The sequence below is a fragment of the Fibroporia radiculosa genome, assembly GCF_000313525.1.
Source record: "Fibroporia radiculosa TFFH 294 genomic supercontigs, scaffold8592, whole genome shotgun sequence".
In the NCBI taxonomy this organism is placed as follows: domain Eukaryota; kingdom Fungi; phylum Basidiomycota; class Agaricomycetes; order Polyporales; family Fibroporiaceae; genus Fibroporia; species Fibroporia radiculosa.
The window spans coordinates 19,908-45,250 of NW_012133457.1; the positions used below are offsets into that span (position 1 = coordinate 19,908).

At 51.7% G+C, this 25,343-nt stretch overlaps 8 protein-coding genes across 8 annotated transcripts; 5 read left to right on the top strand and 3 right to left on the bottom strand.

Moving 5' to 3' along the window:
- Positions 1–1,316: 1,316 nt before the first annotated feature.
- On the bottom strand, positions 1,317–2,200 carry FIBRA_06692 (uncharacterized protein; the record flags this gene model as incomplete). Its single annotated transcript, XM_012328404.1, has 2 exons — positions 1,317–1,668; positions 1,728–2,200. The coding sequence occupies 2 exons, from the start codon at positions 2,198–2,200 to the stop codon at positions 1,317–1,319; spliced, it is 825 nt and encodes a 274-aa protein (XP_012183794.1).
- Positions 2,201–2,506: 306 nt separating this feature from the next.
- FIBRA_06693 (uncharacterized protein) lies at positions 2,507–4,078 on the top strand (the record flags this gene model as incomplete). Its single annotated transcript, XM_012328405.1, has 6 exons — positions 2,507–2,586; positions 2,640–2,679; positions 2,733–2,971; positions 3,022–3,454; positions 3,507–3,723; positions 3,771–4,078. The coding sequence occupies 6 exons, from the start codon at positions 2,507–2,509 to the stop codon at positions 4,076–4,078; spliced, it is 1,317 nt and encodes a 438-aa protein (XP_012183795.1).
- Positions 4,079–4,655: 577 nt separating this feature from the next.
- FIBRA_06694 (uncharacterized protein) lies at positions 4,656–5,629 on the bottom strand (the record flags this gene model as incomplete). The annotated part of the gene is made up of 4 exons (XM_012328406.1): positions 4,656–4,879; positions 4,938–5,140; positions 5,199–5,549; positions 5,598–5,629. 4 exons carry the CDS (start codon positions 5,627–5,629, stop codon positions 4,656–4,658), a joined length of 810 nt encoding a protein of 269 aa, XP_012183796.1.
- Positions 5,630–6,897: 1,268 nt separating this feature from the next.
- Positions 6,898–11,281, top strand: FIBRA_06695 (uncharacterized protein; the record flags this gene model as incomplete). The annotated part of the gene is made up of 22 exons (XM_012328407.1): positions 6,898–7,033; positions 7,085–7,212; positions 7,264–7,297; positions 7,353–7,449; positions 7,502–7,588; positions 7,639–7,657; positions 7,715–7,865; positions 7,930–8,045; positions 8,106–8,127; positions 8,188–8,205; positions 8,268–8,402; positions 8,459–8,625; positions 8,683–8,736; positions 8,787–8,831; positions 8,890–9,238; positions 9,446–9,714; positions 9,767–9,944; positions 9,993–10,044; positions 10,092–10,173; positions 10,209–10,960; positions 11,019–11,073; positions 11,129–11,281. The coding sequence occupies 22 exons, from the start codon at positions 6,898–6,900 to the stop codon at positions 11,279–11,281; spliced, it is 3,099 nt and encodes a 1,032-aa protein (XP_012183797.1).
- A 485-nt stretch (positions 11,282–11,766) lies between these two features.
- Positions 11,767–16,523, top strand: FIBRA_06696 (uncharacterized protein; the record flags this gene model as incomplete). Its single annotated transcript, XM_012328408.1, has 8 exons — positions 11,767–12,118; positions 12,166–12,215; positions 12,276–12,527; positions 12,574–13,261; positions 13,311–13,351; positions 13,402–15,487; positions 15,543–15,999; positions 16,058–16,523. The coding sequence occupies 8 exons, from the start codon at positions 11,767–11,769 to the stop codon at positions 16,521–16,523; spliced, it is 4,392 nt and encodes a 1,463-aa protein (XP_012183798.1).
- Positions 16,524–17,406: 883 nt separating this feature from the next.
- On the top strand, positions 17,407–18,337 carry FIBRA_06697 (uncharacterized protein; the record flags this gene model as incomplete). The annotated part of the gene is made up of 4 exons (XM_012328409.1): positions 17,407–17,703; positions 17,763–17,830; positions 17,887–18,005; positions 18,066–18,337. 4 exons carry the CDS (start codon positions 17,407–17,409, stop codon positions 18,335–18,337), a joined length of 756 nt encoding a protein of 251 aa, XP_012183799.1.
- Positions 18,338–19,502: 1,165 nt separating this feature from the next.
- On the bottom strand, positions 19,503–20,702 carry FIBRA_06698 (uncharacterized protein; the record flags this gene model as incomplete). Its single annotated transcript, XM_012328410.1, has 5 exons — positions 19,503–20,090; positions 20,149–20,277; positions 20,335–20,480; positions 20,538–20,604; positions 20,655–20,702. 5 exons carry the CDS (start codon positions 20,700–20,702, stop codon positions 19,503–19,505), a joined length of 978 nt encoding a protein of 325 aa, XP_012183800.1.
- Positions 20,703–21,525: 823 nt separating this feature from the next.
- Positions 21,526–21,827, top strand: FIBRA_06699 (uncharacterized protein; the record flags this gene model as incomplete). The annotated part of the gene is made up of 2 exons (XM_012328411.1): positions 21,526–21,704; positions 21,758–21,827. The coding sequence occupies 2 exons, from the start codon at positions 21,526–21,528 to the stop codon at positions 21,825–21,827; spliced, it is 249 nt and encodes an 82-aa protein (XP_012183801.1).
- Positions 21,828–25,343: the final 3,516 nt, after the last annotated feature.

The following is a 25,343-nucleotide window of genomic DNA, read 5'->3' on the forward strand; positions in this document are numbered from 1 at the left end:
TTTCCAAACAGGCCCCTCAGCCAGGTATTCCAAATGATGCCCTCACCCTCGGCAGCGTGCCACGCAACCACAGCGGTGAGCCCAATGTAGCCAAGCCAGCTCCGCCACGGCCAACCATGTAAGGCCACCTTGACGAATTCATAGTCAAGTTCGGATGGAGACACAGCGAATATGGGAGGAGACGGATTGCTGGGAAAGTAGCGATGCGTCATGAAGTGTATGGCCGTGAAGATCATGGCACTGTAGCCAGTAAGACTGAGCACACTCGTCAAGCGCCGCGCAGGCCGCGGAGACAAGTAACGCTTAGCGATGCTCGCCATGGGGTGCACGATGAGTGGGGCTATGAGGAGGAATTTCTCGCCGAATGGCGTCTGGTAGTACTCTCTACCTAAAAGCTGTCGCGGGTCGTTTCAACAGATGATATATAGAATTACTAGAGAAGGACGCACCATGACTCGCGAAGACAGTGAAGACCCGCCCAAATTCGCGAGAATAGGTGCAGACAGGTGAATGAATACGAAAGTTGTGATAAATGGTGCCGAGCCATGGGACACTTTAGTGAGTATCCGCTGGAGGGTGGTCCGCCACGTCGAGGACGGTGAGCCGTTCCTTTCTTGATCAGACATATTCTCCTGTGCTTGTTGTTTGTGAGACTCTGGTACGTCTCAGGAGGAGGGGAGATGGCGAGCCTGAAAGGGTGCGTCTACTATGTAGTACTTAGTGGGACACTCTGAGCGAGCGCTCTCAAAGCCGCGAAGACGCGTCCTCCCTCGCTAAGTACCAGCAGCCGCCGACCGTGATGTCGCCCCAAGCACATCGGGTCCCAATCGTATGTGTACGAGCGGGTTGTCGAGTGACCGTCGCATCACTCAACAGTCGTGTGACAGTCATTCATTGCTAGTAAGCATGACCACCAAATACATTAGTCTCCACAACTACTAGACTTGGCGGAACAACCCGCAAAAGTGCTTTCTCAGAAGCAATATATGTCTACGGAATGTAGTTGTATGCGCAGGCGCGAGCGCAAACCGAACTTCACCGATCGCTAGTTTAACTCTTATGACCCCACCACCAGTTGGCGGTAGGTAGTAAGTGTGGTCAATGGCGCAATGAAGGTGAATGCACTCTTCCGGATGTTACGCATGTCTTCGCAGGAGCCGGATGCCACAATACAGGCCCCTTCATACACGAATCCTGTCAGTCTGCTGAGTCGATAAGAACAAACAAAACAAATAAGACGTACAGAGATGTTATATTAGCACGTCGATGTCCATTCCTGTCCTCACAGTTATTGGCCCTTTATCGACATTCTTGCCTTACGGTTTGATCACTTGATGGTTGCTACTAGGCGCTCCAATGACGGCCTCCGCCAGCCTCCCTTTGCCTTTCCCCTTCCCTTTGCCTTTGCCCTTTCCATGCTTGACGATGTCGTCGATACCATCTCCTATTCGGAGCACAACACTGACGGTCGATTTCCCCCGCGTCCTGTACGTGATATCCTCGTCATCATCCTCAGGGACTAACTCATCTTGCACCTCCATGGTTCCGGTGAGGATCTCAGTATGGACCTCGTCTGGAGAATAGGGCAGGATCGGAGGCAGAGACACCGTTAGCTGCATAAGATGTGGAATTGCTGCCCCCATAGCACTCATATGCAAAGTCTTATATCTATGTGCAAAGTGCCCTCATGAGCAACTTGGGATGAATACTTGGACAATCGGACGCACCCTTCACCCACGACTTCCTTGCACCGGCGAAGGTACGCGCCCAGTGGCGTCTTGCGCGTAACACAGATGTAGTTTTTGCCCTCCGTGTGTGCTGAGCGTGGGCCTGTCGCTGAGACAGACTTTGGCACGGTTGGAAAAGGTCGTGGAGGGACTAGTTTTCTGATTCTATGCGAAGGCTTTGCAGGTGGTGAGGGCCGAGGCGCTACTAATGGACCGCTGGCTGTGCCCGCCGCAGGTTCTTCATTCTTTGCCTCATCTTCAGAGTCACTTTGACAACTATCCGCCCGTTCCGGTACTGCCACGAGCTCGTGGTGAGGCTTACTCGTTGTCGCCTCACCACCAACAGGTGGTGTGAGGCTCGCTGCAGGAGAGTCACTTGAATTGTCATGTCTCTCGACTTCGGTTCTAGGTCTCTTGGGCTCTGTGACATCGTCCTGGTCGTCCAGCTTGCGCTTTTGATTCAGACATGACATTGAGCGGCTGATGAAGATGGGTGCTGTGTTAGTAGTTGAAGGATTAAGGCGGAATTATGGGACATTTAGAGCAATAACCCACGATAACTTATAGAATTCGTGCGAATAAGCTATTTCTGATGCCTTATCAGATCCATCGGAAACCCGGCGATGAGATGCTGCACTTGATAAAAATTTGCCCGTCAGGCAGACTTGCATCCGTCCTGCCTCTGGGTCCCCACCCACTCTCACCATCCATCCTCCACTCTGACTTGTTGCTTGTGACATATCTTTTGATTACAGCGCGGACTGTTGAATTCGCCCAAAATGAGTCAGGATCCGGCTGAGCAGAACATCCAGATGTGGAAGGTCAAGAAGCTCATCAAGAGCCTTGACTCTGCCAGGGGGTCTGTCGACTCGCACAGATCTCCCGGAGGGTTTACTGACCTCGTTCCATCAGCGCTGGCACTTCCATGATCAGTCTCATTATTCCCCCGAAGGTACGTGCGATGTTCTGCGATGTCGACACGATCGTTTGACATCGAGTCTCTAGGACCAAATTTCGCGGGTGAATGCAATGTTGACACAAGAATATGGTACGGCGTCGAACATCAAGTCTCGTGTAAATCGCTTGTCTGTGCTGGCTGCCATCACCAGTACCCAGCAGCGTCTCAAGTTGTACAATCGTGTACCGCCTAATGGCCTTGTGCTCTTCGTGGGGACGATCTTGACCGACGAAGGCAAAGAAAAAAAGGTATCCTTCGATTTTGAGCCCCACAAGCCTATCAATACGTGCGTCTATGTTCCTTGCCTTGTATATATGTGCCTCAGCTTTTCTTCAGGTCTTTGTATTTGTGTGACAACAAGTTTCACACCGAGGCGCTCCAGGAGCTACTCGAGTCCGACTCAAAATTCGGCTTTATCGTCATGGATGGAAATGGCACATTGTTTGGTACTGTAGCCGGCAACACGCGTGAGGTCATCCACAAGTTCACCGTTGATCTTCCGAAGAAGCACGGCCGTGGTGGTCAATCTGCCCTGCGTTTTGCCCGTCTGCGTGACGAAAAACGGCACAACTATGTGCGGAAAGTCGCCGAGCTTGCCGTGCAACACTACATCACGAACGACAAGGTCAATGTGACGGGGCTGGTGCTAGCCGGAAGTGCGGATTTCAAAACCGAATTGAGCCAGAGTGACATGTTTGATGGGAGATTGGCCGCGAAAGTTATCAAGGTGGTTGATGTCAGCTATGGTGGAGAGAACGGCTTCAACCAGGTGTGTACGTCTTTGACGGTTTTGGTAGTCGCATCTGACTCCCATTGCGAAGGCGATTGAATTGGCTGCAGAGTCGCTTGCAAATGTAAAGTTTGTGCAGGAGAAGAGGCTTATCCAGAAATACTTCGACGAGATCAGCCAAGATACTGGCAAGTACTGTTTTGGTATCGACGACACGCTCAAAGCCCTGGAACTTGGTGCCGTGGAGACGCTCATCGTCTGGGAGAACTTGGACATTACGCGATATGCGCTCCGCAATGCCGCCGGTGGTAAGTATCCAGCATCTGAAGACTGGCCAATTCCTGACGTACTGCAGAGGAGATTGTTGTCCATGTCAACAAGGAACAAGAGAAGGACCGCGAAAAGTTCACGGACAAGTCCACCGGCACGGAGATGGAGCAGGTTGTTGAGCCACAGTCGCTCCTCGAGTGGTTCGCGGAGAAGTACAAAGACTTTGGCGCGAACCTGGAATTTGTTACCAACCGCTCTCAGGAGGGTGCGCAGTTCGTGAAGGGCTTCGGTGGGATTGGTGGGCTGCTGCGGTATAAGGTCGACTTCACGAACCTCGCAAGCGTCGACGACGAGGACGAAGACGAGTTCATGAGCGACGAAGATGTTATCTGACTGATGTGGCGGCTCCTGTTAGGAGCCTTGCCTGGCTTGGGCACGCCGGGTGGGGCGGAGGGAAGGTGGGAGAGAGCACGACAAGGCGCAGGCGGCGAGAAAGCGGATGTCAGGCCCCGCGACCGAGATGTGGTCCTGAATGAGGTGGTCGGTTTGGAAGTTGTGGAGATGGGTGACTTGAGGTCAAGTCTGTTCGCAGAGATTTAGAAACGGCGGAAGCACTTTCGAAAGGTACGTTTTTGCTCCGGTTTATAAAGTGTGGTGCTGACCACGGCTCAGGTTTTTACGAATGCCAGAGCCCTGTACTTGTTCACTCGTGTCATTGCTGTTATTGCTGTCGTCGCTTAATGCCTGTATCCTGTATCGCTCGTTATGACCGTTGACCTATCAGTAATGCATGAGTTGACAGCGATGTGGCATCGCGATTGCATCGTCGCTGTCGGCGCATTTTCTACTTCGAGTATCTGCAAGCATGAGAAACATCGAAATGAAGGGCTCCGGCATTGTTGAATCCCATTGCTGCTACCACAAGTAGTTCTACAGTAACTATACATTTTTCAAGTTCTTCAGAACCGTCTCATATATCAAAGTCTGAATCTGAATCGTCCTCTACTTTGGCAGTCCTGATATTCTTTGACGTCTTGCCGTTTGTCCTAGTCGCAGCGGAGCGCATCTTTGATGAGGGCTCGTCATCCGACTCCTCTTCCTCTGAGCTGTCGCTTCCCCGGCGACGGTCGTCTTTGGGCGGCGCGCGCATCTGCGGTACGATCGCGCCAGCTAGTATCAGCACAGCTTCCAGCTCTGCGAATTCACCAGCTTGTGAACTCGGTAAAAGGCAGCATAGTTCCAATATGCGCACCTTCGATACGGCGCTCGCGATCGCCGCCCCATGCAACGATCTGGTTCAAGACCTCGCCGTTGCGGTATACGATGAACATCGGGATCCTGACGTCGGGGAGGTTGGGGATACATTTGTCTCCTACGATTGAGACGAACTTCGTGTCAGGATGGCGCTGTGCGAGGATCTGTACGTGCTCGAATGCGCGGTTGCTGCGGGGAATACTGTAAAATGGGCAGCGTTAGGAGTGTAGTCGTAGGTCGATGCACGATGGGAGCGTACCCGTCTTTGTACAGGAAGCATACCACGCCAGTACCATGCTCTGCCGGCTTGCCCTGCTCGGTGGTCCTGCTCGCCTCGGTGACCTCTCTGGTATAGTCGTCCCGTCCGATGGGGTACACTCGCCCGAACCGCGCCTTTTGCTGCCGTTGCAGCTCCGCGATACGCTGTCGCCGAATGCGCTCGATCATACGCTCCGTCTCGTCATCTGCAGCATCCTCGCCGAGATCCCTTAGCTCATCGGGAGTGAGATCGTCTAGTGTCTCTTCGAGCGTCGGCGAGGGTGGCGGAGAAGGTGTACGCGCGGCAGGCTCGCGCGGGGGGAGGATGCCGTGTTTGCGGAGGGCATCGTTGCTGAAAAAAGTGTTGGGTATGTGCAAGGGATAGGCGGGACTTGCTTACAATTCTGTGTCCTCGTTCGGGTTGACGGCCATGGTGGTCGACGGTGAGCTCTTGGGGCTGCGGGAGGCGGGCCGACGCTCCGCTCGCAGTCAGGCGCTATGTTGTAGGCGCCAACACGAGTCTGACTGGAACTTACACTATCCTCGCGTTTTTACACCGAGAAGTCACTTTGTTTGATGCTCGATGCATTTCGTTTCTTTTCCATCTGCATAAAACTTCAAGTTGAAGCACGCAGGGTTCAGGAGGAACCAGAAGTGATACGCATGACCACTGCGGCCTGGCTGCATGGGACTTTGATTCGAAAATCTGGGTCTGGGTGAGGAAGATGGATGTACACTGACGTTTCAATGTGTCTTGAGACCAGGTAACGTGCTCATGAATATTCGCTTCCGCTGGGCATTGTTCAGAGTCTAGATGCAGCTGCTAATATAATGTAAAACTACTTTGTCTCTTTTGACAGCGTAGGCCCGTATACAGCCGGAACGATGAAGGAGAATACCGTACGCTCAATCACAGGGAAGAAGTCCATTGGCTGCCCTTAAGGTGTCGAAGATCGGAGTGGTTGATGTGTCCCAGCTCTCCGACTATCTCGTATCTCTGCGCGGCCAAGATGCGGGTAGCAAGGGAAATCCTGGGTTCCCCATTGAGTTTCGACCGAGGAGATGCGCCCTTGTCTATGCCCAGGCGGTGGCCGCTGTCAACGGTGCCGGCAGTAACGACCAGGGAGAGCAAGTCCGGGGCGAGCCCGAAAGACCCGGAGAGGGCTGTCCGTTTGGGAGTTCGCAAAGGCGTGGTGGGTTTGTTTCATGAAGTGGGCTGCACAGGTTGTATCCCACTCCCGTTGAGTTGTGGCCATACTCGTCCGTCTCTCGTGTGCTGATGTACCGCCAGCTTGAACATCGAGCCAGTGGTAATCTAATGTACGGCTTGGTGGCGCGTGTGCGTGTCGCGGAGATCTGATCGTATTCTGGCGCCTTCGGCTGTCCGGGAAACCGGACTGCAGCTGCACACAATCTCGTGCATTGTCCTTTCGATGGGATTGCTCCTCCCTACGCCTGCAATCATTGATGCGCTCGTACGCTGCTTCTCCTCCACACAGCACTCGGCGCTCGGTGTTCCTTCGGTATCCTGCGCGCCCGGCCCCTAGTCATGCGCATTGACTTTACTAGCAGGAACTCTGCGGCCCACCCCTCGAGGCGGCGCTTTATCTCCTGTCGCTTCGCTATAAAAGCCCCTCGATCCATCCCTATTGACCTCAACAGCATTTGAATCCAGTTTCATCCCAGTATCTCTTGCAGCTATGTCTACTCAAATTCCGTGCCCTCCGCTGGTCCCCTTCCTCGGTCATGTCACCGCTATAGAGAAGGAGGTCCCGCTCCGTTCTCTCAACCTTCTCGCTCGTCAGTACGGCGAGATTTATGAGCTTCGTATTTTTTGTAAGTTCCTCTGCATATATGCGGTTACTCAATGGTTGAGTTCGTCGTTAGCAAGGAAGTCGGTAGTTGTCAGCTCTTACGACCTCGTAAGCGAGGTCTCCGACGACAAAAGGTTCTTCAAAGCTGTCTCAGGTGGTCTCGCCGAGGTCCGTAACGGCGTGAAGGACGGCCTTTTCACAGTAAGCGCTGCTTTGTCGACCGACTGTATCAGGGGCTAAGTGCATGTGCAGGCATATCACGATGAAGAAAACTGGGGATTGGCTCGTATGTATATTATCGATAGCAGCTGCATGAGCTCATTCGGGCGGCTTCACTCTAGATCGTGTTCTCATGCCGGCGTTCAGCACCGCCGCTATCAGGGACACGTTCGACGATATGGTTGATATCGCATCCCAGCTGATCCTCAAATGGGAGCGGTGAGTATGGCTTATGACAGCTCCTTCAGACGGCTTCAGCTGTTCTCCTTAGTTTTGGCTCCACCACCTCAATCGACTGTGCGGACGATTTCACTCGGCTTACTTTCGACACTATCGCACTGTGCTCCATGTCCTATAGGTAAGCTTTCCACAGACGTGTAACTGCCTTAGATACTTATGTGTCTCTAGGCTCAATTCTTTCTACCGGGTGCGTATCTGGATGCATTATGGTTAGATTGGGTCGTTCAATTCTCCGTGTGTATAGGAGGACAATCACCCGTTCATAAAGTCACTCTCCAGCTTCTTACTTGAATCCGGTCGTCGTTCTATGCGACCTTCTGTGGTGACGTCAGTCATGGGGTACACTGCACCTTACGAAGCTGATATCGAAGTCATGGCTGATCTCGCCAACAAAAGTAAGCACCACCTATACTTTATCCATCGTAGCTTCTATTGTTGAGAGTGCATTTTTGTACATAGTTGTTGCCGAGCGAAAGGTAACCCCATCTGATAAGAACGATCTCCTCAATAAGATGTTGAGCGGAAGGGACCCCAAAACAGGCAAAGGCCTTTCTGATGACTGCATCAAGAATAATGTCAGTTCTCGAAGTTACCTTACTGTGTACTGTACTGACTGAGAGGGAATGGTCTACTAGCTATTGACCTTCCTGATTGCTGGTGACTATATGTTTAAATTGTATTCGGTGTGTCTCTACTGACTACCTTTCCGCCTTCCAGGTCATGAGACTACATCTGGTGTGTAGCTGTAAATTTCACGTCTGTGCGATAGGTGTTTTCTTACCGGTTTCCTCTCACAGGTACTCTGTCGTTCCTGTTTTATCTACTTATCAAGAATCCCGAAGCATCACGCAAATTGAGGGCCGAAGTCGATGAGGTGCTCGGCGACCAGCCGATTCAACTGGGCGACCTCAGTCGTATGCCATACCTGATCGGTACGGCGAATTTGTTTTGTAAGACGTATTCTCCCGACCCATTTGGTATAACACAGCTTGCCTCCGCGAGTCCATGCGCCTGTTCCCTACGGCTCCCTCTAGAGCTGTTTTCCCCAAAGAAGACACTGTCATTGGGAACGGAAAATATGCAGTTTCAAAAGATACAACCATCAGAATTTTGTCAGGGCAAGCTATGCGCGATCCCAAGGTCTGGGGCGAGGATGTGAGTCTCACTATGGTGTTCCTAGCCTCTTCATCTATAGATGAGTATTTTTCATAGGCGGAGTTATTCCGTCCTGAGCGCATGCTCGACGGAAAATTCGAAGCGCTTCCTGTAGGTCCATCCTCACATTTTCCGCGCACGCACATTCTCACTATCAGCAGGCCAATGCATGGCAACCTTTCGGATACGGAATGCGGGGCTGTATTGTAAGCCAAATCTTCACTAACATTGCCTTAAGTCTACGCTAAAATCAGATGTTCTCAGGGTCGAGCATTCGCCTGGCAAGAGATGATCATAGTAATAGCAACTGTGATTCAGCGCTTCGACCTTGTGCTCGAGGACCCGTCGTATGAGCTCGAGATCAAGCAGACGCTCACCGTCAAGCCCAAGAATTTTTACGTCCACGCCGTCCCGCGCAAATCGCTCTCTGCGAGGTCCTTCGTGCCGAGCTCGGCCCTGCAGCAGGCCCGCCGCGGGCTCGAGCAGCCGAGCCGCACGCCGGTCGTTGTCGACCCGAATGTTAAATTGCAGCCATTGTATGTGCTCTACGGCTCGAATACGGGCACATCCGAGTCATTTGCGCAGAGAGTGGCAGGCGATGCGGCTGCTTATGGTATGATCCACCCTCGTGTGTTTGTGTTTGTGTTTGCATGTTGAGAGTGCATGCGCAGGGTTCCGTGCCTCCATCGGTGTCCTCGACTCCTTCACTGAACGCATGCCAAAGGATGGGCCTGTGGTCATCGTGACAGCGTCTTTTGAAGGCAAGCTCAGACATTTGTTCGCCATCCCTGTACCCTTCCTGATGTAATGATCTAATCAGGTGAACCTGCGGACAACGCAGCTCATTTCGTCGAGTGGATCAAAACCTTGAGCGGAGAAGAGTTTTCAGGCGTCAGCTTCGCCGTTTTTGGATGCGGGAACCGCGACTGGGTGAAGACGTATCAGCGAATCCCTACTCTGATTGATCAGACTATTGAACAACGTGGCGGCAAACGGCTGCTCGCACTTGGGACGGGAGATGCGAGCGCTGCAGAATTCTTCAAGGCTTTCGACGAATGGGAGGAACACTTATGGAAAATCTTGGCCAAGGTCTGCCGTCTTATTTTGTCTTACTTTTCTGATTGACTCATGCGACAATCAGGAGTATCAAACTGGTGCAGTCACCATCGGCAAAGACAAGGTCCAAGCGCTTACAATGCAGGTCGTCGACACCGGTGTCAACAGAGCTGAGATCTTGCGCCAGTCAGATGCTGTCTTGGGTACAGTAGTCGAGAACAAGGTGTTGACAGCACCAGGAGCCTCGGAGAACAGACACATTGGTATGTTGCCAGAATCTGCAGCAAATCTATATTTACATGCTGCGGCAGAATTCAAATTGCCCGAGGGTATGACCGCGCGTGCTGGGGATTATCTGGCTATGTAAGGTTTTCATCATATGAATTCTGCCCAACCTAACGACTCCTTAGCTTGCCCACAAACCCGGTCCGCGATGTGAATCGAGTCATCGCTCGATTTGGGTTGTCTGGGGATCAGCAGGCGAGTCGAATGGTCTCGCTCGAAATATATGACTAAACGTAGTGCAGGTTGTACTATCTGCTGTCGGTCCCACACCGCTACCAGTCGACAAGCCCATCACCGTGTTTGATCTCCTGTCCGGCTACGTCGAGCTCGCGCAACCTGCGACCACTCGCGACTTGCAGATACTCATGACAGCTGAGAATTCCCCTGTGGAAACTTTGCAGGCCCTCTCTTCGTCGTACTCCGAACAGGTCCTCTTGAAACGCCTCAGCGTCCTTGATATTATTGAAGACCACCCCAAAATTGCACTCCCCTTCGAGACCTATCTACAGATGCTCCCGTCCATGCGCATTAGGCAGTACTCTATCTCCTCCTCGCCGCTCTGGAACCCGCAGAACGTGACACTCACGGTGAGTGTGATCGACGCCCCCTCGAGCACTGGGAGGAGGATGTCCTTCCTCGGTGTCGGATCCACCTTCCTCGCCGGACTTCTGCCGGGACACAAGGTGCAGATGTCCGTCCGCACTTCGTCCACAGCCTTCCATCCCCCGTCTGATCCCACGGCTCCGATGGTGATGTTCGCAGCGGGCTCCGGTCTGGCGCCGATGCGTGGCTTCCTGCAAGAGCGCGCAGTGCAGAAGAAGGCCGGACGCGAAGTTGCTACATCGATCCTGTTCTTCGGGTGCCGCTCACCTCAGGAAGACTACATCTATGCAGACTCGGACCTCAAGGAGTGGACCGAACTGGGGATCGTCGATGTCAGGCCGGCATTCTCCAGGTCGTCGGGAGACTCGCTTGGCTGCAAATATGTGCAAGAGTGAGAAATCTATCGTGATATACTCCCAAACATTTAACACTCACGCTCGCGTCTGCAGTCGGGTCTGGCTCGACCGTGCAGATATTACCAAGGCCTATGCTGCCAATGCCAAGGTATGTTGCAAGAACGAATATCCTCGAGTTGTACGAATAATGTCTTCTTGAACAGTTCTATACCTGCGGCTCCCGCAGGGTTGCTCAAGGCATTATGGGTGTCCTGACTAAGATCGTCCAAGAGGGCCAGCAGGTGGAAGAAGCTAAAGCTGCGGAAATCTTGGAACGACTCGTTGAGGGTCGTTATGCTACTGATGTCTTCGAGTGAGGTGCATATACGTGTTGGGTTGTGTTGGATATCGAATTTCCGATGTACTAGTACATACTACTGAATCCTAATTGCTTGCAAATGGTGCAAGTCGTTCTGGCTTTGTTTTGTGCTGCCGCTGAGTATTTATTTTGGCTTGAATTCCGCGAGCGTTCGATGCGATACATATATGTCCACGGTATTTGTTGCTTTTTGTCGGTAGCTGACGCCTTTGTGAAATATCGGGGTGTCTGATAATAAGACCATCACCTTCGCTTGCGGCTCGCGTGCGCTGTGCATAGAAATCTTCGGCGTCTGCCGGGCCAACCCGAAGCGGCCCGGGATCTCAAGCGACCCGTCTCGGACTCATTCCTCGTCGTACTTCACGTTAACCAGCTTTTAACACAATCCGCCTGTGCTCCGACTGCATCTTCTCAACTGTCCATTCGGAAGTGGACTGTTATTGCCATCTACCGTCTCGCATGGGCTGCTGACTGACTACAAGCATGACCATCAAGCTGGAAGATGTCAGTGATGCTCTACTTCCGCGTCGGTACCAAGAGGAGATCTTTGCGCGAGCGCAGAGAGGCAATGTTATAGCTGCGCTAGACACCGGAAGTGGAAAGACCTATATCAGCACCCTGCTCATCAAATGGATTTCAGCGAGGCATATAGGTCTCAGGAAGATCATCGTATTTCTCGTCCCTAAGGTCGCTCTCGTCGATCAGCAGGGTGATTTCATCGCGAAACAAACACCTTTGCGGGTCATCAAATGCTGTGGTGCAACCGCGGTAGATCTCTCGGACAGGCAAGGTTGGAAGAAGGAGTTGGACCGTGCAGATGTTCTCGTGATGACTGGTATGCAATCCCCTACGTCCTGCGTACATGGCACTCATCTTGACCAGCGCAAATTTTTCTTAATTTGCTTACGCACTCACATTGGAGCCTCGACAAGGTGCATACCAGCATTTATATATATCTTAACCTATCTGACGTTCATGATTGGGAAATTCAGGTGTCTCTAATGGTTTTCGATGAATGCCACCACACACGGAAGAATCACGCGTACAATGGCATCATGCGTGAATACTTTCAGTGTCCTACTCAAGACCGTCCTAAGATATTTGGCATGACGGCTTCGCCCATCTGGAATCCCAAGGATGCCGTAGAGTCTCTGGCAACTTTAGAAAGGAATCTCGATGCCAAAGTCATTGCGGTCCGCCAGCATGTAGGAGAATTAATGGATCACTCCCCGAAACCTCAGGAGGTGCGTTGATTTATATTGCGATGAGCTTGAGCTGATAATTTTTCAGCTTCTACACGAATATCCCCCGCCTTTACAATCGTACCCTGTCTATCCAACTCCAACGCTCTGGGAGCGTATGAATTTACAACAGCTTCCGCCCAATATTGGCATACCCATCGACAAGATTCGGACTAGGTATGAAGTGACCTACGCCAGCCTTGGTCCTTTCGGAGCGGAATTGTACTTGTATAACGACATCAAGCAACGAATTACACAGATATTCCAACAGATCAGCGGAGTAGACATTGATTATCTCTCTGTCGGCTACGCCGATACAGCTGGCGGTGATTCGGTGGTTCCTAATTTACCGGACGTCGAGCTTCCGGCTGAACTGGAGGACCTTCAGGATGCCTTGGTCGAATATCGCTCCTTTTTCGAGGACGACAGTAACTCGAATTCCGTCCCGTTGACTGTCCATCTCAAATGGTGCTCGCCAAAAGTTCGCGAGTTGATCGATATTCTCTTTGGGCATTATACATCTACATTTCAAGGCATCGTCTTCGTCGAACAACGCCATGTGGCAGCTTGCCTGGCGACGATGCTATCCCGCGTCCCCCAGCTCAGTCACCTTATCAAGAGTGAACAACTGATCGGTCACGGTGCTAGCACTCTTGCAAAGTCGCAGATGAAGGGAATGGCTCTTAAGACGCAGCAGGACATTGTTAAAATGTTTCGTGAGCGTAAGATCAATCTTCGTGAGTGCTTTTCATATACTATCCAATTCACACTATTTAATGGGTTCAGTCATTGCAACCTCTGTGGCTGAGGAGGGTCTGGACTTTCCGGTGAGCATTACCCCCTGTCTATATACAATCTGCATCTGAAAATGAGACAGGCCTGCGACCTCGTAATCCGCTTCGACCCGCTGCAGCATATGGTGGGGTACTTGCAGTCTCGCGGACGCGCACGCCACAGAAGCTCAAAGTTCATAATCATGGTGCAGCAAGGACATACCGTCCACACGGCGCGGTATAAGTCGTTTTCCGAGAGTGAACCGCAGCTCCGCGTAGTCTACCAGCGTCGTGACATCGAGGCTCACTTCCCCGATGAGGAGGAAGAAGAGCAAGCCCATCCCGCAGACCTTGCCGAGAGAGAACGCTATGTCGTGCCTTCTACGGGAGCTATTCTCACATACAACAGCGCGATCGCGCTGCTTAATCACTTATGCTCGCTGATACCTCACGACAAGTTCACGCCGACTCATTTGCCTCGCTATACCGGAGACTTTTCCTCGACACTGCAGCTCCCCATGAGTCTTCCCTTACCTCAGGAAGATTTGACCTACGTTGGTCCAAATAGACGCTCGAAGAAAGAAGCCAAACGAGCCGTTGCGTTTGTCGCCGTGCAACGCCTACATCTCCTGGGCGTGTTTGACGACTATCTGCTGCCTGCACAAAGCAACGGTGCCTCTGGTGCTGACGCCGATGGCAGGGCCATTCAGGATGTTAGCAAGATCCCCGATATGATGAAAGTCGACGTTCGGGATCCTTGGACGACAGGCCAAACACTGTGGCTGGATATCGTCTACCTCGATGGCCTCCCGTGCGCCGGTCTCATCACGGGAACGTTGCTACCTTCCGTAGAGCTGGTCTGTCGAGGGACCTATGTATCTACGAGTGAGCGGTGCAAGATAACGTTCGACGAAGATGACGAATGGAAACAACGCCGAGTGCTGGAAGACTTTATGAGAATGGGGATATGGTGGTGCATCACTGGGAGAGGGATTACTCTTCCACTGACGTGCTACCTCGTTCCCATAACTCATACCTTACAAATAAATTTTGATGCCCTCGAACGGGCGGTCCAACATCCGTATGGTATCCCTTCCTGGGAGGGGATTGGTGAAGACGATTATCTCCAAACGCTTGTTATGTGCTCGAGAGAGCCTGGCCGGCCCTATCTCCTGCGGAAAATCCGCACAGACATCTCACCACTGTCAACCCCACCTCCAGGATCACGAGAGGCGGCATTCTCGACATACAAAGAATATTGGCAGGACAAGTTTAGCAGGAAGGGAACCACTTTCGAAGTTCCTGAAACAGGACCGTGCGTTGAACTGCAGCCATATCTCCGTCACACGTCTTGTGTGTATTCCCTGGATAACGGGGATGGTGCACAAGGGGCTCCCATGACTGTACCACTGGTTGTGTTGTTTCCCTTGAGCCTATGTCGAAGAGCGGAGATATCCGAAGATGTCTTCCGTGCATTCCACGTTTTACCCGAGTTGTGTCATCGCATCACCGATGTCTATCGTGCTCACACAGCGCGCATCGAATTGGGACTCCCGCCGATCGTCGACGACCTGCTCGTGCAGGCCCTCACGCTGCCTAGCGCAAATGCTGGATTCAATAACCAACGGCTGGAGACGCTGGGCGACTCTGTCCTCAAGCTAGCGACTGTTGTATACCTATTCAATAAATATCCTCATCGGCACGAGGGCCAGCTCGACGTGCTTCGTCGGAACTCTGTCTCGAACCGCACGCTGCTTGCGCGCGCCAAGGAAGTTGGACTTGAGCAATATCTGTCCAGCGAACCGCAGAGTGTGCGGCTGTGGAGATATACTGCGCTTCCCGATCGTGACCTCTTCGAGCCATATCGATATGTGCCACGGGTTTTCCCTCGTCGAAGCTTGCAGGACTGCATGGAGGCCCTACTTGGAGCGGCATTTGTTGCGGGTGGGATACCAATGGCACTTCGAGCGGGAACTGCACTCGGGTTGAGTTTCGGCGGCCCGCTGCCCTGGAACGCTCGCTATGGTGGCCAGATCGCGGAGAGTCCGGTGACAGTTTTGTTCACAGATCTACAGGACACGCTGGGGTATCGATTCCGCTGCGGTAAGCTGCTACTGGAAGCTGTCACCCACCCCTCCTTTGGCGCGGCCGAAACGTCCTCGTATCAGCGCCTGGAATTTCTCGGTGATGGTAAGTGAACGTTTGCCAAATCAGCACGATGTGATTCCTCATGTTCTGTAAACAGCCTTGATCGATCTCACAGTTATGCGATATCTGTACAACAAGTTTCCCGAAGCGACGTCCGGCCAACTCTCGTGGGCTCGATCGCGAGCAGTATGTGCTCCCGCGCTAGCTTCTGTGGCCGTGAAACGGCTTGGGCTGCAGAAACTTCTCCTTGTTAACAATGTCGAGCTGAGCATTGCCATGGGGAAATGCATCCCCATTCTCGAGAGCCTGTCGGAGGAAGAAATCATCCTCAGTGGTTGGAAGCAAGATCCTCCCAAGGCCATGAGCGATGTACTGGAGAGCGTTCTAGGAGCCGTATTTGTTGACTTGGATTTCAATTTCGAGAAAGCTTCCAGCATAGCAGAACAAGTCCTGAACGATTTGCTTGAGGTGCTCACCCCGGAGCTCCCTAGAGATCCAGTGTCGAACTTGATGGTCTGGGTTGCGCAGGCCGGATGTAGACGAGTTACTTATCGGTTCGTACTTATGTGCATAGTCCGAGATGTATTTCTACTGACGTCTTATCGCATTAAGGAAATCATCGAGCCGCCCAGATGTCAAACGGAACGACAGCATCTCAGTTGTCGTTCACGAACACACCCTCGTCGGCCCTCTTGTTGCCCCCAATCTATCTCTGGCAAAAGGACTTGCATCTGAACGTGCTCTCGCCATTCTCTCCAACCCTGAATCTCCACAGTCGATCGCTCATCTATGCACTTGCAACATCGCCGTCGAAAAAGAGATCGCTGCCGATCAAGTAGAATTAGCAGATGACGAGACGGAAGAGGGTTTTGCGGCGATCGCGCGACTCATGGCGGAGGAGCTTGAAGCCTGCGGAGAAACGGATCCCAACGTCAATAACGAGTCGCCTGGATGCCAGGATGAATATTTGTTGGACTCGCGCGAAGAGGAAGAGGTAGAGCAGATGATGCAGATTGATGATTATGATGAATCCTTGAATTCAACACCAGTGCAGGGTGAGAGGATGGATTTCTGCTGACAAGCTACCCTCAGTCTTATCTTCACAGGGCTCCCAAATATGGCATGCCATTGCCATAGTTGCACTGCAAATGTGCCTTCAACCCAGTATACATTCCTGGTTGTGTTCATTGGGTTGAGTCTGACTACGTGGGCTGGACTCAACCTTATGAATGCGGTTTGGATTCTATACCGGACTCAAGACATGTTTATGTTATAGCTGAACTTTTCCAGTTCAGTCAGCAGTGCTATGAAGGCAGCGGCCTGTCATATTTGGAATCCCTGTGACGATGCGGCTACCGGTGGCTTGCACAAGCGAACCAGCTTGCCAAGCTAGTGTATATGAAGTTTGACGGAGGTGTACTTCTACTATGTCTCACTACTATGATTGCGCAATTCACCTATTGGCTCAGAAAAATCCGGGCATTACGCAGCTTCACACTAGTAGGAAAACATCTCTCGTTTTGATGCTTCATGTTCGATCTGTCAGCCTATGTACTCACTATGTATGTAAGTCTCGCGAGACATGCAAAGAATTCCAATTGTCATAGTCAATTCGGATGATGCCGCAATTCACGACGTAGCAGAATTTGTAGTTAACGATTGCGGACAAAGATCAAGTACCATCGGGACTCCTCCGCACCTGTAATGCGGCATTGCTTGCGGTGGCGACGAACTCTGAGCATCGCCAAAATGCGAGAACGATTATCTACGCTGGTGGCACTTGAAAACTATGGGCATGAATAGATATACTCAGATCATATACCTATGGTCTAAGATCAATCCATGTCCCAAGCATATCTGAGCACCTTACTTTATAGAATACCTGTTTGGGTATATATATTTATTCTCGCACATTGCTGATTCGGACATCATCTCCAACAATATCTAGCGCCCCCTGCGTTATGGCTGCGCTCGCTGGCGTCGAATTCCTGAAGCAGTTGAGATCCATCTACCCATCTCACGGTGCTCTTACCCCTGCTGCCATATTGGCACAGCCATGGTACCTCGTCGCTGCTGTGGCCTTCAGCGCGAGCCGCAAACCAGAGGCAGTCCCAGCCGTCTTTGAATTGGCCCTAAACGAGCTGAAGCTAGTCCAAGGCGGAGAGCAGCCAGAGACGATCCAGGAGCAGCGGATGACTCTGGCAAACAAGATAAGGGAGGCGATCCTCCATTCCGGATTGCTGAGCGGATTTCCACGAGTACGTGGACAGCGACCACAGCTGTTTCGCTGGACCATACTTGCTCATGCGCGGACTAGACTATTGAGAGTTTGGTCGCTTTAAACAAAGTGATGCCGGAAGAGTTGCGGACCAAGACAGTTCAACGGTATGCGACCAAAGTCCCTGATCAAATTTGACTGACGAGTCGTTTGTGTCTCACAGCGACACAAAAAAGAGCTTGGATGAATATACGGAAAGCGGAGATAAGCTCTTCAGGTCCATGTATCGCAACACCGCCGATTCTGTGCGAGGGCTGTTATATTCCGCTTATCCCGATCTAGGTTAGTGGCTGCCCCACTGCTGCGTTGACTTCTGACTAGTGCTGTAATGTATCTTCACAGGATGGTTCTGTGATATAGTCGGATACGGAATTGTCTATGGCGGGACAAATGTCCTAACCCAAGTCGAAGTATCGTACACGATAGTGGCTGCGCTGATAGCTGTGGATGCACCGCGGCAGGTAACATGGCACCTTGCAAACGCACAAAATGGTGGAGCCACACTAGATGAAGCAAGGGCCGTCAGGGAGATCGCAATGAGGGTGGCAGAGAGGTCGGGCGTAACATGGAAGGACGCAGTACCCGAGGCCATACCGGCTCAGCAGCTAGAGTAGATGGTATCGATTATGATTGTGACCATGAAATCAAATGATATATCAGAGGGAACGGGCCCAGCCTGCGCATTCCAAACAGGGCTTGCAGAATCAAGCGATTAAATATGCTACACCGCACTAGCTACTCACAGCCGCACAACACTCCTGAATATGTATTGTGCCTACAACCCGCAATCCTGCCATAGCGAGTATGAACGGAGGAAGCCATTAGCTATGTTAGAAACCCGCGTTGCTGACGAGATCATATCCTGCACAATCATCTACTAGTTTCGATATCTGACAGTTCGAGTAGAAGAGACAAGGTAACCGTTCTGGGCAACTCTTTTATATCATTTTCGACGCTGCCTTATGTATCACATCGGGTCAAGTCACCCTCGATAATGACATTTGACGCTAGCAAGCTCCGACAGAATGATAGTTGGCGAAATCGCACGTTTGCAAGAACATTCGGAGAAGCCACGGACTGCCAGGTCACACAAGAAAACTGGCAAGAGGGCATAAACTTGAGCGAATAGAAGGGTAACGAGTTGTCATAAAATCTTTGACTGGACAGTGGACGCTCACAGTGGAGCCGACCGTGATGCTGCGCTTTATCTTCGCCGGAGACTCCGCTCGCGACGTGGCTCCTGCGACGCAGTCAACGTCAAAGGCAGTAGCAACGCAAGAGATTCGCAAAGAAAACAGGAGACCTCGAGAGGCGATACCAAAGATAAAGCAGCTTGTGGAGGGGAGCAAAGTACTATGAGTAACAAAGACTACCAAACCGACCTCTCGATGAAGATCACTGCATTCGAAGTCAGCTTGTCGAACTTACCGCTACACAGTCAATAACACACTAGAAGTAGAGGCTACCGAAAGCCTCATGACTCCTCAAGAGATTGTTCTTATGTCAACCTCCGGCAACAAAGTGGCGGCTTACAGAGCCGGTTGTTTGCCAAGGAGCCTCATCTTATCGCGTGAAGCGCCTGGTAGAGGATTGAACGGCGATGGAAGCCGAGGAGCAAACCTCTTGTCTATAAACAGGATTGCGAAGGCATTCCAGCTGGTCAAAGAACACCTGGGCAGGACGCTATCATATGCCCGCATTACAGACGCGCAAACTGGAGAAATCTTATTGAGCCACAAGCGTACCTACAATCCACCAAACGCTATCATGATATTAAGCTCAGCCCATATAAGCTTGTTGCGGTGGGCCAGGAGGAGGCATCATGGGTGGTACCATGCCAGGCATGCCTTGGGGCATGAATCCTGGAGGCGGCGGCGGCGGCGCAAAGCCGGGCGGCACGTTGTACATGGCCATGTTGGGCGGTGGAGGAGGCATGCCCATCGGCATCCCAGGTGGTGGCATCCCAGGCATGCCCATTTGCATCCCAGGTGGGCCAATGGTCTGTTGAGGCGCAAAACCAGGTGGAGGAGGAGGTTGCGCTGCCAGGACGCCAGCGAATTGGCCTTGATATGGGCCCTGGAAGCCAGGCATCGGGGGACGTGCCCCAAACGCTATGGGGGCAGGCGGAGGCCGTGCGGAGACTGGGAGCGCGTTGTTCTTGCGGGCCTGTGCAGCCAGAAGACGCTCTGCAGGTGTTCCATGGCGTTCGCCTTTACCGTCTTTCTTGAAGGCATACTGGACAGTGATGGCCTTGTTCATCAGGAACTGCCCATTCATAGACTCGATAGCGGCATCAGAGGATTCGAAATCAGTGAACGACACGAAACCATAGCCTTTTGACTTCCCGGATCCTGGGTCGCGAGCAATCTGTAATGGACGCCTTTAGAGTGGCACAAGGAGAGTCGGTAAATTGCCTGAGAATTACCTTCGCAGTAGTAGCCATGACACCAAATGCGCTAAACGTATCATACAAAAGTCTCTCGTCGACATTTTCGTCCAGATTTCCAATAAATAGGTTTGCACCGACATCCAGCTGCTTTTTGTCAGAAGATGCCTATGAAATTGGAGGATATAAGGCCACTCCACAGATTGAAAAGTTCCGAGAGCCTACCTTGTTAACTCTGATGGGTTTTCCCCATAGCTTGATTTGGTTCATAATTTTACAAGCATATTCCGCATCTTCCTCGGTCAAAAACTCACAGAAGCCGTATCCCTGATGGGCCATGGAGATGCGGTCTTTTGGAAGATGGACATTGACTGTGAACGACAGGATGAGACGAGACATGGCCAGCGCCAGTTGCTACAAATGCTCACCGACCGGGCCTGCCTGCAACATCAACTCCCAGACAAGTGCGTCTGAGCAGCGTTCATCGAGATTTCCCTGTGAATAAATTTATTACGAAGACTAGCGAGTACACGAGTTAGACGTACGAGATAAACCGTTGCTTCCTGGTTCCGGTCATCCTGAGGTCGAGACATGGTGGTGGTACGTGACGATGTCCACGAGATGAAAAAGTGTTTGTATCGATTTGGATCTAGTGGCGCAACAACGGTGCCGAAGAAAGAAGGAGCCTCAGCTTTGTGCCTCGCCTCGAGGATTCCGTGCTTGACCCGGTCGGTTTATCGCCACAATGTGCTTGGAAGATCCTCGAGAGATATTCTGCAGGGCCCTCATGGTTTGAAACACAACTCCGCGATATGAGAAGCTCTCCAGGTGTGCCTCGTCTTTGTCCTGTCCGTTTCAGACGCTGTCTATGGCTTGGGGGCCGGCTGGCCAAGACTCATCACCAGTATCACATATGACTTGATGCCAGATGGGCAGATACGGCGGGTCCGTTGCCCCTCGGGAATCGACGCTACTGGAAGCCTAGGGATTTTAGGCGCATGATTATTCGGACACGTAAGTACTAGCACATGCAAGGCGTTCAGATAACCGTCCCGGGTTGTAAATCGGCCTCGTCAGCTATGAGCCATCGGCCGGTGCAAAACATTCCTTTCTTACTAGGCAGGAACAACGCGCCGAATGCGCATACGACACGCCCTCGCCATGCCGCCTTCCATGCAAAGAATCCCGATCTCCCGCCTTGACAGGCTCCAGCCAATTAATTGGAGACGTCATGCAAAAAACAGCTTGACCAGCGCTGCATTTGCTTTGATATCGCAGTTCGGCTCGGCACGGCCACCCACTAAGGTTCCAGCGGCCACAACTCACCGCGTTCATAAAGGCACTTGCGCGCTGACTTGAAGATCGAGACGCCTGAGGAACTCTTTGTCCCCTCCCATTGCAACTGCGGCTCCAGACATGCGGGCACGCTTCATCCTCCTGATCTTCACCGTCATTGGCCTTGTTCTCGCCGTGGCCGCTGCTCCCGCTTCCGGTGGGGGGAAGGTGGGCAAGAAAGCTCTCAAACAGTACCAGATGAAGCGCAGGGATGCGACGACACCTGCCGCGGTGGATTGGAAGAAGCCCAAGCCATCCAAGTGAGCATTGTACCTCTCGCGCATATTCGGTATATCCTTATATAAATTCATAGGATCTGGTGGGATACTATTCCCACTGCTATTACAAACGACGTACATGCAGCCTGGTCAGTTCTCGGATGATCTCTTGGAATCAGTTTCATTTGACTAAGCCTGCATAGATTGGTGTGCGTCCTCTGGTCATTGAGACTCCTTTAGAGACAATTTTTATATATCTAACGGCGGTGCTGGACAATTACCTACGATTTGGTCTACGAAAGCACGACTTACGTACCTTATAGACTTTGCGCCGATGCAGCTGCTCCATTATGTGTAAAAGCACCGCCACGACCGTGTACTCCTGATTAGACGTCTGCGGATGTTGTTTGAACGACATCTACAACGGGCAATGAACAACTCACTTTCGTGTGTCGCTCCAGAGTGTTCACATCTCAATTGGGTGATAATATATATGTCTGATCTCGATCAATTTGGGAAATTTCGACCAATCTACCACGGCCTTGACTCTGACCCGGCTTTAAGCTCAAGTATGTCCCTCATTCTGTCGACTTGGCTTGGGCCCAGAATTGTCCTGTACAAGGACCATGAACGCTTTGAATCCCCGTTTGTGCCACAAACGCTGTCGCTAGCAGTGACAGCGCACGGGCATATTCGGGATCTTGCCTCTACCTTCCTGCCAGCGCAGAGCCCTACTAGAGTACGTATACCCTCAAGTGTGCATGTAAAGTCCGCAGGCAGATAGTCCGACTAGTACCATGGCGTATATGTTGGGGTCGTGTAGACTCAAGCTGGGGGATCATGCCGCCGCGCGCGGACTCAGTTACTAACAACTGAAGTAGGGCCTCAGTCACTCAGCGAGATCATGCTAACGTTAACTTGAACCGCTTTCCCGAGATAAGATCTTCTTCGCGGGTAAGTCATGCCGTAAATACACCTCCCATATCGGCTCAACTCTTTCCCAGTCTGGTTCATCTGTGATCTCGTTGTCGTTGCTGGCAGGTGGCCGGCGCATGCACGTTGTCTATCTCAATGCCATAGAATTCGGCACGGTTGACTATGGAGTGAGTTCCCAATGACTTCAATGACGCTGCAGCTGCGTGCATGTTGTGGCAAACGTACTTGCCCAGTACGTGACCAGTATGGCTCGATGTTCTGGCTCTGGGCCCGAAAGCCCAACACTTTGCGGGACATCATTGCTGCCTTCGATGCAGGGATTGTGCGCACGTCTTCATTGAGCTGAATAATATTTCTTCCGTAGGTGACTGCTACGTAGGGCACTACGGGACACAACAAAGAATTGACTGTTTTCTTGTGACAGAAAGGTGGCAAGGAAAGGCAAGGAAAGGGGCTTTCCCAGTGCCATAAGCCTTTCTTCCCGTGCAGAATGCGCCTTCCCCTACCGGAGAAGTAGTCATTTCTTTGTTGTGGCAATCATACGCACCAATCGCGAGCGTTTTTAAGTCTGGATCCAACATTAATGCCGTCCTGCATTATCAAAATAACCCATTCCATTACGCAGGAACCTCGACTCTGCCTTACAGTAAAACAACTCACACTCGTAGAAATGGTGAGGCTGTTGTTTAACACACTACGAAACCACGCCTCCCTCCACCTATGTCCATAATCCGGTCATCTGGGCTACTCCAGGACAAACATCATAGCGCGCTTGAAACTCCCTCCCTCATCGACTATACCCCTTCTCCAAAATCGAACAGACACGAAGCAACCAGACACGAAGTAGATAAGTTACGAAGAATCAGAACGAAATGTAAAGCTGTAGGGTCGTGGCGCAAGAACGAAAGGTGCGCGGTAACGTCGTGATGGTGACCGTGCCAATGGTGAAACTGTCGAGTGCGGCGTTCAGCACGATGACAGAACGGCCCAATGCGCATGTCACTTACCAGAATGTCACACTGTTCACGAGATGACGCAGCTTGTGTTGCTGCCACCGCTACCAGTGTCGTAGTCGGAGGGGATGTGTTCGCCGGTTTCTTCGGCGGGAATGGGGGAGGCAAGAGCGAAGAGGGCGTCCATGTCAGAGAGTGATCACGAACACCGGGGATGAGGATGCACAGCTGAGTGTCACTTCACGAGTGGCTGTCTCGCTGACGGTGTTGTCGTCACTCAGTACTTTATATACGGCGAGGTCGAGTTTCCCTCATGCGCAGAACAAAAAGACACATCTGCGATCTTGCCATCACGTCCACATGTTCTCTCTGTCAATGTTCGGAGGGTGGCCGAATGTGCAAACGACTTCGAGCATGTGTCTTCATTTCCCTTCATAAGCTTCTTGTTATTGTTTTGTGAGCGGGCAATATCTCAGCGGATAGTCAAGAAGACTGGTTAGCGTCGGTGGCTATCTACGTCTTGACGCCAAGTGAGAGATGTCAACCCTATTAAAAAACATTCTATCAACTCTTGTTCGTTACCGTCGCTACGTCCGATTGCTGTGTCTCCTTCTGAAGCAGTTCTGGCATCTTGCTTCCTGACTCTTGAGTATTGACTAGCTGCACCTCTCTCTCAAGTATCGAATGAAGCTATCCTTGTGGGCGTTCTCGTAACACGAGTTGTGCATTGATCCGCGCCACCGTAAGTGGGAATCGATTCCGGACCGCTCATTGTGAGTGCATGGCATTAGGGAACGTGCAGTGGATATGGCTTGGAGCTAGCGTCTCTTCTGGCGCGTACTCTAACGCCATGGACCCTCATAACCGAGGCCAGCTTATTGTGTGCCACCGTAATTCCACCACGAGGAGTGGAGCCGTGTCAAGTTTCGAATGCCGATGCCTCCGCCACGACTCGGGGTTGTGCACACGACCATACCTTGCGCCTCCCGTCTACATAGAGCTCCTGTTCAGGACAATAAAAAGATTGAAAGAAAAGAAGAATTTTGATGCTTGGATTGCATCCACCGTGCCTTCGATTCGTTTGCGAGGTCGAAAAATAACCGCTAGTATACGCGCGGTGCTATTCGCTTACTATTCGCGAGGCATGCGCACACGTGTGGGCAAAGAGGCTGAGTTGCAACGGACATGTGCTGTCAAGTTGCTGGAATATGATTGTTCGTGTGGCGGTGGCTCTACTTGCGTGACTCTCGGATCAATCACGATCGATTATCGTCACACCGGGCCGGGCTTCCCATCTGACCAAACATTTCCTGTCCTGGAAGACTGCGACAGACAATCGAACGAACAACGCCATGGATTCTCCCTCACACAACATCTTCGAGGGTACATCGTCATTAGATATTTCTAGGAAAACACCACTAAGCTCCTATCAACACTGTAACAACCTAAAGAGTAAGTACTGTACCACGGCGGTGACACGATGCCGTGACCCGTCACACCCTAGCGCTTCGATAATCAATTTAGCGGGACAAACAACCCGGTGTTTGAAACAACAGCAGCAACCGCAACATGTAAACAGATAAGCAGCGAACACCTGCCTGTCGAATGGATAACTTCCATCGTGGGCGACCAAGTGCGTTCCAGTGCAAACATACCGATGCATTACTTTGAGCTCAGCAGAAACCAGGCCTGCTAAGGTCCCAGCTGGCCAAGAGCGCTCGATGACTCAGAATCGTGGTTCAAAAGCGTAAGACTACGGAAAAATCGCCCGGTTTCGGTTTTTTTTTTTTTT